General features: G+C 40.6%; 1 protein-coding gene across 1 annotated transcript in view; it reads left to right on the top strand.

Annotated features, from left to right (window-relative positions):
• The first annotated feature begins 5,914 nt into the window (after nt 1–5,914).
• LOC126188245 (putative serine protease K12H4.7) overlaps nt 5,915–11,124 on the top strand; it is a 90,976-nt gene continuing 85,766 nt past the window's right edge. The window contains exon 1 of the mRNA XM_049929804.1: nt 5,915–5,959. Within this exon, the coding sequence (XP_049785761.1) occupies nt 5,957–5,959 (3 nt within the window). The 5' untranslated portion in view covers nt 5,915–5,956. The remainder of the gene's footprint in view (nt 5,960–11,124) is intronic.

Raw genomic sequence — 11,124 nt, 5'->3', positions numbered from 1 at the left:
TTCATGGAAGGTGTTGGATTTGCCTGACACCTTACAGAGTATCTAATCAAGACTTTACAAGGCATGAATACAATTAGTTCGTGTGAAAATGATCGAAAGTGTTTTGGATCTGTAACTTGTTTCCATAGTTTAATACGGCTACAACTTTGACCCTTGTGTTCCGTACCATCAGTTGAGTGACGACCTGCTGTTGCAACTAAGGTTCACCTATTGGTTCATCGCCAGCGTTTTTATTATTTCCATTCGAAACGCATATAGCCTGTAGGATATCTGCTCTTCATTAAAACGAAAGTGGCTTGCAGTTCATCAAAGCTTCAAGAAGTGGCAAGATAAACATAGGAAATGTAGAATTGAAAGACATCATAAAAGGAAATTCCGTATGATTAAAACTATTAACAGGAGCCCAGGAGGAATTTTTGAGATCCCAACTGGAAAAAAGAGGAAGGAATTCACCTCAAGTATCATAAATGGAGCACTTTCATTTTGAAGATTTAATCTCTATTACTGTACTCCAATTAAAGTTATTTTGCGATTTACAGACTGCAGTGGCGGGGGAGGGGGAGAGGGGGATGTGGAAAGCGCGCTGGCCGCCACCAGTCCTCAAGGCTACACAAGACGCTGCATACACCTACAAGACAAGCAACACATCAAGCACATAGCGGTCGATAAAGAACTGCTATTGGATGGTGGCTGGTCCCTACCACTCGACTCGGTAAAATTTTAATTGCAAAGTCATTTTAACCGGAGCATAAACGGGTAAATGGGTTCATGGTTCATGGGTGATGTTGGACACTTGCAGCTGCAAGCTTCCTGAGGCAACAAAAATTTAATTTACAATATTTCACGTAGTTATTGAGCGAATTTCAAAATTTTAAATGCACTCATCATCTATTACTAAAGAGTTATAATCTTACATTAAAGGTTTAATACAGTAAGACAAGTATTAGAATTATAAATGCCTTGAGGCAGCATAAGTCACATCAAGACATACGCGGACTATATTCATTCATTATTTGGGAATGAGAGCACTCGATTTGGAACAATTTTTATTCATAATTTCAAACCTTTATAAAACTTGTTCGCACTTATAGTCCCCACAAAATGATTCAAGGAAACAGTTTACTGATTACTACACATTTGCTGTACATGCAAAAAAACTGCCGCATGGAGGCATGATGTTTTCATTTATTACTTATTTACTACTAACACTATTCGCAACACATTTTGAAGACAGTACCCACGTATACCAGTGAATGTGCCTGCAAAACTATAACGAGGTGAGAAAACTTATCGGATAGCGATATGCATATATATAGATGACATAATATCTTGGTTAAAAGTCAACTCAGAGTCACTCTGAAACCTAACCAAATAAGTAAACTAAAGAAAGTGGCGCGTTTAGAAATAAAAAAATGTAGCAGAGGAAGACACCAAAAATGAACTTCAAGTTGAGATCAGGAACAGTTTCACAGTACTGCCGGAAACAGAGGACTCAGATGCAAATTAGCAGTGGTAAGAAATTAGAAATGTGGTTACAAAGGCTGCAGGAGCAGTCCTTGGAAAAAGAGTGGCGAGGAAGAAGAAACGGTTCAATGAGGTCTGTGAAGAGGCGGTCAGCAGGAGAAAAGAAGCCCGTGACAAGTGGTTACAGTCAGCATATGATCAGATTATTAGGGCAGAATTTGACAGAGTCCGAAGAGAAACACAAGCGGTATTGCGGAGAGAAAAGTGGAAGTTCTAGAGGAGTTATTACAGAATCAGAAGAAGACTTCCAGGGAAGGAGGATGAAGAACATGCACAAAAAGGTCAAGTGCCTCAGGAAAACCTACAAACTCACGGAGAAGTGCACAAAAAATACCAAAGGACAGATGCTGACAAATGAATATCAAATCGCGAAGAGGAGGGAAGAACCACTTGCACCCCTACAGACAACTGAAGGTTCTTATCGTCAGGTCAGGGAGTTCAAACGTCTGGGCGCGTATTCAGATATGAACCATCCTGTAAAATGGAAAGACAGGCAAGACTACAGGGAGTTAATCGCTGTTACCACGGCCTTAATGCTCTCCTCAAAACCAGAAGCTTGTCAAGGCATTTCAAAATGAACATCTATAAAACTCTCCAACAACCAGTAGTACTATATGGATGTTCCACCTGGAGTACAACCAAGCAAGATCTGAACAGACTGATGAATTTTGAAAGGAAAGCATTTCGGAAGATTTTTGGACCAATTTACGATAGTAAGAGTGAAAAAGGAGGATTCGTCACAATACAGAGTTGTAAGATATTTACAAAGAGCCGGACATCGTGGCTATAATGAAGACACAACGACTCCAGTGGGCAGGGCATGTTGCTCGAATGCAGAACAACCGATGGCCGAAAACTGTACTCAGCACCAAGTCAACCGGAAGAAGGCCCGTAGGAAGACCTGGAAGTCGATGGAGTGACTGCGTATCCAAAGACCTTCAGAGTGTCGGCCTGCTGGAAGGATGGCAGAAAGGAGCCGAAGACAGGCTGAATTGGAGGCAATCTCTCAAAGCGGCGCGCGGTCCATTGGGCCTGATCACGTAAAGTGTGTAAGTATACTATCACTTATACAAGATATAAAAGGTCAGTGCATTAGCGCAGCTGTCATTTGTTCTTATATGATTTACATGAAACAGTTTCCGACGTGTCTTCACATAAAACTTCCGGGCTGATAGGCCGTGGTCGAAATATAAAACTGTCTCCTGACGTTTCGTCTCCGACTGCGGGAGACATCCTCGGAGGTAAAGCGGCGCCGCTTTACCTCCGAGGATGTCTCCCGCACTCGGAGACGAAACGTCAGGAGACAGTTTTATATTTCGACCACGGCCTATCAGCCCGGAAGTTTTAAGTGAAGACAATACCGGCCGTGAAAGCTTACATTGTAGTTTCCGACTGATTATGCCTGCGCGACGGGAACTAACAGACTCTGAACGCGGAATCATAACTAGACGGATGGGACATTCCATTTCGGAAATCGTTGGGGAACTCAATGTTCCGTGATCCACAGTGTCCTTAGTGCGCCGAGAATACCAAATTTCAGGTATTACCTTTCACCATAGACAACGCGGTGGCCGATGGCCTTCATTTAATGACCGAGAGCGGCGGCGTTTACGTGGAGTTGTGAGAGCTAACAGACAAGCAACACTACGTGAAATAAGCGCAGAGATCAACAAGGCACATACGAAAAACGTATCCGTTAGGATAGCGCGGCGAAATTTGGCGTTAGTGGGCTATGGCAGAAGCCGACAGACGCGAGTGCCTTAGCTAACAGTACGACGTCACTTGCAGCGCCTCTCCTAGGTTCGTAACAATATCAGTTGGACCCTGGACGACTTAGTCAGGAGAGTTTAGATTATTGATGGTAGGGGTGAAGTGTGGCACAGACACATGAAGCCATGGATCTAAGTTATCAACAAGGCCCTGCAAGCTGATGTGGACTTTCTTTACACGGAATGGGCTGAGTCCCCTGGCCCATCTGAACGGATCATTGAGTGCAAATGGTTATTTGTCTAGTTGGAGACCATTTTCAGTCATTAATAGACTTAATGTTCTCAAACAACGATGGAATTTTTGTGGGTGACAATGCGCCATGTCACAGGGCCACATTTGTTCGCGACTGGTCTGAAGAACGTTATGGGCAATTAGAGCAAATAGTTTGGCCTCACAGATCGCCGGACAGGAATTCTATCGAACATTTATCGAACATAATCGAGAGGTCAATTCTGCACTGGTAACACCTTCGCAATCATGGACGGCTGTGGAGGCAGGATGTCTCAGTATATCTGCAGGGACTTCCAACGAATGATTGAGTCCATGCCACGTCATTGAGTCCATGCTATGTCGAACGAAAAGAGGTCCGACACGATATTAGGAGGTATCCCACGACTTTTTTCACTTCAGTGTGTATCATTGTGTGGTGTCACCGCCAGACACCACACTTGCTAGGTGGTAGCTTAAATCGGCCGCGGTCCATTAGTACATGTCGGACCCGCGTGTCGCCACTGTCAGTACTTGCAGACCTAGCGCCACCACATGGCAGGTCTAGAAAGGCGTACTAGCACTCGCCCCAGTTGTACGGACGACATTGCTAGCGACTAGACGTACGAAGCCTTCCTCTCATTTGCCGAGAGACAGTTAGAATAGCCTTCAGCTAAGTCCATAGCTACGACCTAGCAAGGCGCAGTTAACCATATCTGGAGAGAGTCTTACTTTTATTCACCATAAACGATGTATACCAAAAGGATGGATTAAAGTTAAGTATTCCCAAAGCAACGTACTTTTATTAGCATTCATTGAGCATCCTGTTTCAGACTTCACGATATTCTGGGTGAGCTTATAGCGTGCCTCTTCGGCCCTTCAAAATAACACTGTGTCGGCACTTCTGTCGACACATAACACAGTGTACGAAACATAACTCAGGAGATATGACGTCATAAACACTGAGATGCGTGAAAACTGGCTTTCGGTACAACGGAGCGCCAATTACCCAGACTATTACTCATTCGCTGTTTCATAATGAGAGCACTTAGTGGCTTCCAGCAAACTTTAAAAATAATTTGAAACCTTTTGGAAAATTTTTGTCACGTACATGCTTAAAGTCAAATATTTGATATATTAACTCATTTGTAAACTAATTACAAATTTGAAGCTTTTTTAAATATGAGAATTTGATTCTTTAAATAATCGGGGCTTCGTGGTATTATACTTATTGCCTTCATTGCAGATGAACGTCAGGAACGATTAAAAGAACTTAGAAGAGTAAGTTAAAAATCACGAGTGAAAATCGGGTTACACTTGACTGAAATAAAATTTAATCAAAATACTGCAAAGAATAGAGTAGACGAATTGTAGCCCAGAAAATTTGCTGAGTTTTTGTGCTAAGCACTGTCGAAGACAACGACTATATGCAAAGAAAATAAGTAGATGAAATCATAAAAATTGTCTGATATGCTTCTGGAAAGTTAAACAAAGTTTAAAAATAAACCACTAATGTGTCTGAAAGGCAAGTATACAATCAGTCCGTATTACATGTTAAGAGTTATGGCAGTGATATATGGACTTTTGATGCAAGATACGTTCGAAAACAACTGCACAGCGAGTGACTGATAGATGAAGAATGGGAATGAATAGGGGAGAACGAAAACGACGAGACGATATTTGAGCTATAATGAAAATAGAATGAGGATGCGTTTGTTCTCTTGCCAGGTAAATGGTCGGTATATGGACCTACAAAGACGTTTCTGGGTTTCTAGAGACAAGGAAAAGCCGAAGCGATGGCATAAGGAATCAATCGGCGGACGAAATGCCTGAGTGACATGGGTGACTAGGGATGATGGCTGTAATACAGTGAGAAGTTTGGTGTTTGGATAGCTCAGCCGATAGTGCACTTGTCCACGAAAGAGAAAGGTCCCAGATTTGAGTCCCGGTCCGGTATACAGTTCTAATTTGTCATGTGGTTTCGAAATAAAATCATGACATTATTGTTTGGGAGAAACTGAGGGTTGTTTTCAGCCATGTGGGGGGATCTCTATATTATGAATGCCAATTTCTGTTCTCCTCTTTCATGCACAAAATAATAAGGCAAACTACGCTTTTAGTAACGCCTTATTAAGAAGTGGAAAATATACACTTTTATGAGGGTATTACAATGACCTATTTGGACTACGTAATGTATGTCAGAAGCACTATACCAAATTTTCCGGCACTAGGTTCTGGTGGGAGAAAAGAAACGATGTATCTCTCGATCTCTTACCTTTGTTAAGCTTGCTTGATGACCGGATAATTGCGCAGCTATCGAGATAATGACTGTCCTTCAGCTGAATGACTCGATATGAATGGTATCTGATTGTACTCCAAGACATTCTGATAAGCTTTCTGATTATATATACCTTCTGACGAACAGAATCGTAAGGTGCGTCTAGTTGAAAACCGAATGGTAAGTAGAATTTTATTAACATTTACGATTTTACTTTTCAATATCTAATTTAGTTACAATGAATGATTGTAGTTATCGTATTTATGAGAGAAGCATCAGTTTCTGACGCCTCTGTTTAACACTTCCTTGCTGAAAAATAAGAATAAAGATCTTTATTTATCTTGAAGGTTTTACTTCTAATGACTTGACCACAGTGTATGCGACTGCGCCACCTGCGAACTGGTTCACTGATATGAAAACGTAGCCTGCTACATCAGCTCAGTGTACCATGGACATTAACTGCTCTGTCACACTTTCTTCCGGCACGGTTCACGCTACTATCGATTCTGACCCGTTTGTGTCCTTATTAATAATGGTGTACCCAGTTCTGCTGGTTAGGAAGTATGTAATAGTACTGGACATTTAACTACTGATGAGCTATTCCCGCACGAAATCTGTAGTACCTCGCAGGAGCAACGAAACTCCCGTGCGGTGGAACGTAGCTATTTTGAAAACGAATTCAGTTATAGCAGTATCGTCTGTAATTACTGCAGGAATTTAAACCTAATTGTAAACCTAATGACGTGGAATTTATAGACGAAGTTCTACCACGACTAAGTGTCCCAAAGGAAATAGGATATTCCGAAGAAATCGTGTACTCTAGACCACGGATTTTAAGATCGTAAAAAGTGCATTTTAGGTGCCTGAAGTAGACTCTTCAGTAGCTCATTTAGGCTGTATAAAACGTAAGATAATCCCTAAATAGTATTATGCATAAAAGCTAAACATAATGTAGAATACATACTGGTTGACATATGGACATATTGTTCAAGGATTATCAAACTATACGTAGTTGCACAACACAGCAAACATTATATTACTTTATTGTTCAATCTGATCCTTAACTTTTTGGTTTTTACAAGATAAAAATATAGTAAAAACATGTATAGCCATACGTTGAAATACATGTAATATGTAATTTAATAAATGCCGGATAAATCAGTGGTTTCATAGATTCAGACCCTAGTTGTTTTCACAGTAAGTAACTAAAACCTCTTCTAGGTTTTCTAGAGAACAGCTAGGGCGCGTGTCGGTCAGTAATAATTCTTATTCTGAAAAAGAACGTACTGCATCAACGGTTGTGACGGGGGTGTACTTCAGTTTCGATACGTGTTGGACAGGAATGCTGCAATCAGAGGAATTGGATTTTCTGTTAACTGCGTATGCTGCTGCGCACAGGTCATACACCCTGGTGTTCCTCTGTAAAACCTTTTGTATTTTTGCCTGTACTTTCTCTCCCACTTCACTTGGTGCTTCATTAATTTTCATTTTAACTTGCTCCAGTAAAGAAATGTTCATAGATAGATCTCCCTGAGCTTTCTTATTCGCAAATAATTCTTACCATAAATGTGTTGTTGGTTCTAATATAAGCCAAATTCTGTTGGACTGAGCGATCTTTGAGTAACTCTTTTGCTGAATTTACAAAGGTGATAGATTTCCATTTATCTCCTAGACTGCTGAAAGATGCTTACTGTAGTCTTCCGCTGCCGCTAACCACGTGCCCCAGCGGGTAACAGCAGGTTCAGATGGCGCGTGCGTCATTTGAACGCCTGTATTCTTGATGGTGCCCCAAAAAATTCTTTGTTTACAATGGAATTAGTTCATTTACCTTAGGGAACTGTAGCCTTACTCTGCTATACGACTGGGTACCATGTGCGATGCACATTACAAGAAGCATCAAAAGACAGAAAACATGAAGCAGTTTAAACGCTGCAACCATACATGCAGCGGCATCTGTGAAGGCCAGAATCACCTTATTTTCATCCACACCATTTTGGCATACCAAGTTCATTCAATTGTATTGTTGCAAAGTGTGCAGTTGTTTGATGGTTAGTTTTTGGGAGTTGTTTGGAACAAATCCAATATGCCACTGATGACGCATCTTGGTTGAACTCATCAGCAATCAGATTTGCAAAATACTGACCAAGACTATTAGTAGATTCATCAACAGAAATCCATGTGCAAGACTTCCCAGTATATTCTCGGATTCTGTGCAATGCGTTAGTGTAAGTTGAATGCACATAATTATAACTTCCACACAACTTTGGCTCTGCAGGAACAGACAGAAGGCCATTCTTCAAGAAAATCTTTGAAAATAGGATTTTCTAGTTATCGAAACCTGGTGTTCGCTGCCACAAGAGCACGACACATAATGGCAGAATTGGTTCTGTTTCGTGGGTTCATCAGACGTCCCAGTCAAAAGCATTTGCTTCAATTTTGATTTTCGTTCTACATTTGTCTTACGTAATATGCCATCTGCAAGCTGGATTAAGTGAGACTTTTTATCACTCGAAACCTAATACAAGAAAGAAATAAGATGTTATATAGAAGGGCGTATAAAAAGTATTCGACATTGTTAAGCGACATTGGTACACAATATTAGCAGATTAAAAAATAAACTATATATGGAATATATTTTAGCAGTTTTACTTTTCCAACTATCCTGTCATTCACCAGATTTTTGTCACAACTCGAAACTTTAAAAAAATTAAAACTTGATGCATCATTTTGAAAACATTTATGCTGTGTCGTATAGTTGTGACATTTTCACAGTCCTTAGTTTTCCTTTATATCAAAACTGAACTCAGCAGCTTAAAATAACAAAAAAGTGAACTTAGTCCTGGTATCTCTTACAATTAGTATAATACTAAACAATATTAACAAAATAATCCGCTTTACAAATGCTCTGGTGTCAAAAGATGTGAGAAGAGAGTCACAAAAAAATGGCTCTGAGCACTATGGGACTCAACTGCTGTGGTCATAAGTCCCCTAGAACTTAGAACTACTTAAACCTAACTAACCTAAGGCCAGCACACAACACCCAGCCATCATGAGGCAGAGTAAATCCCTGACCCCGCCGGGAATCGAACCCGGGAACCCGGGCGTGGGAAGCGAGAACGCTACCGCACGACCACGAGATGCGGGCAAGAGTCACAATTTCTAAATAACAGGAAAAACTAAAATACACAAAAACGTAACTAAATTCTTTGCTTTGTTACATGGTTGGTAGAATATAATTTTTCCATTTTTCGTATAGTGCGGAAATTCTGGCAGCCACAGTCTTATAAGACTAGACTTAGAACTAGCTGTTTTCGGTATTTTCTATTCACCCAATGACGCTGGAACAGGCTTCGAACAATGAACATGATACAATTTATATATTTATCCGTCCAATACGTACTAGTTTAGTTTCGTGGATATATACCAAAAATTCGACAATGGCCTCGTTTGCCTACAATGAGAGTCGTTGCATAACAAAGAAGAGACGTGATGGTTTTTACTACAATTGCAACTCTCCCCTTGCTTATGTGGTAATTTTTTCTTCGTATGATGTCAGTTCAAGGCCTATGAATAACTTTCTTTGTACGAACAGGTAGCTGGCCAGGATACTATGAGCTACAATTTCTTTTTTTTTTTTTCAAATATGTACTTTAGTTCTGAAATTTTCGATTCTTGTAAGCAATTCTAGTCGTTTGAAAATACAAGAATTTTATGTTACATTAAAGAAATACGTACCTTTTAAGATTTTAAGCTGAAATAGGCAAAATAGCTGTTAACGTCAAAACAGGCTGTTTTAGGTGCTATGAAATTACCGGTTTTGAGTTTAATTAGTAACGAAACGCGTAAGTACGAGTTTATTTGCAACTAGGAACTCAAAATAATAACAAACCCAAAGTCCGCGGTCTATAGATCACCTGTATGAAATACTCATAAACAACAGAGCTGCATCTGAGGCACAGCAAACTCACATGTAGTCGGAAAAATGATATCTGATTATACCAAAGGCAATGCGATACTATCTCTTACTAAATGGCTTATAAACGTTCTGTATCGTCTGTATGTCAAAGAACGTGTCTGGGGTCAGATTAAGGCAGCGGGAATGAAAGAATAAGATTTACAGAACTAAGAAAACGTTATTGTGAAATAACAATAACGTAAAATAATGGAACATTAAACAAAAAAAAACATTGTTTGGAAGTGCCAATCTGAAAAATCAAAGTACGCTGCTAAGTTACACTCCATAACCTGTTGCCCCGCACACAGACATGTTTGGATCAACAGCGGCTCTTTTGAGATCATCCAGGGTGTTGAAAATGTACTGCGACGACAACAAAGTAGTTTCAATTACTCTCAAGCATCTCCAGTTGGGTTCACGTCAGATACCGCAGGTCGTTCCATTCGGTTGATTGCTGCCCCGTGTAGGAAGTGTTCATGGGGTGGGCGCGGTTCACTCATGTGTTATCGTAGGTTGCATGGCTGCAGAGTAGTTGCAATATGCTGACCTGATAGTGCACAGCCCACTAAGCGAGGTAGCGCAGTGTTACCGCGGTGAACTTGCTTTCAGGAGAATGACGTTTCAGATCCTTGTTCGGCTCCTTTGATCTTGGTTTCCGTGATTTCCCTAAATCGCTCCGAACAAACACCGGGATACTCCCTTGAAAAAGGACACGGCCGATTTCCTTCCCTTCCCTTTCGGATTCCGAACTTGTATTCCGTATCTAATGACCTCACTGACGACGTTGAACTCCAATCTTCCTTCCTCCCATCTGCAGAGCCATCACAAATCATCCTCGACAGTGATGGTATACGCCCGAAATCCGCAGATGCGGCCTCCTACGAATTCCTCTACTGTGCCTACCTTTTCATCTCAGAGTAGACTTCTAGTAGACTTCTCTTGGCCATAAATACCATTTTTTGCAAGTGCTAGTCCGCTTTTTATGTCCTCTTTAGTTCATCCATTACAGGATATTTTACTGTATACTTAAGAGAATTCCTAGACTACGTCTACTTCGTGACCCCTAATTTCGATGCCAAGTTCCTCGCTGTCTTCATTTCTTTTACTTTTCATTACTTTCCTCTGTCTTCAATTCATTCTCAGTCCACATTCTGTACTCAGTAGACTGTTCATTCAATTAAACAAATATTATAATTCTTCTTCGCTTTCACTGAAGATAATGTCACCAGCGTATCTTGTCACAGATATAATTTCAACTTGGATTTTAATCCCACTCTTGAACCTTTCTATTATTTCCGTTATTGCTTCTTCGCTGTATACAGTGAACGGTATTGGTGGATGACTACGTCCCTGTCTTATACCCTTTTTAATCCGATCACTCCGTTCTTGG

Source organism: Schistocerca cancellata, chromosome 5 (genome assembly GCF_023864275.1).
Source record: "Schistocerca cancellata isolate TAMUIC-IGC-003103 chromosome 5, iqSchCanc2.1, whole genome shotgun sequence".
Lineage (NCBI taxonomy): Eukaryota > Metazoa > Arthropoda > Insecta > Orthoptera > Acrididae > Schistocerca > Schistocerca cancellata.
Note: the sequence above shows the minus strand (reverse complement) of the source record. Positions and strands in the feature narration are given on the sequence as shown.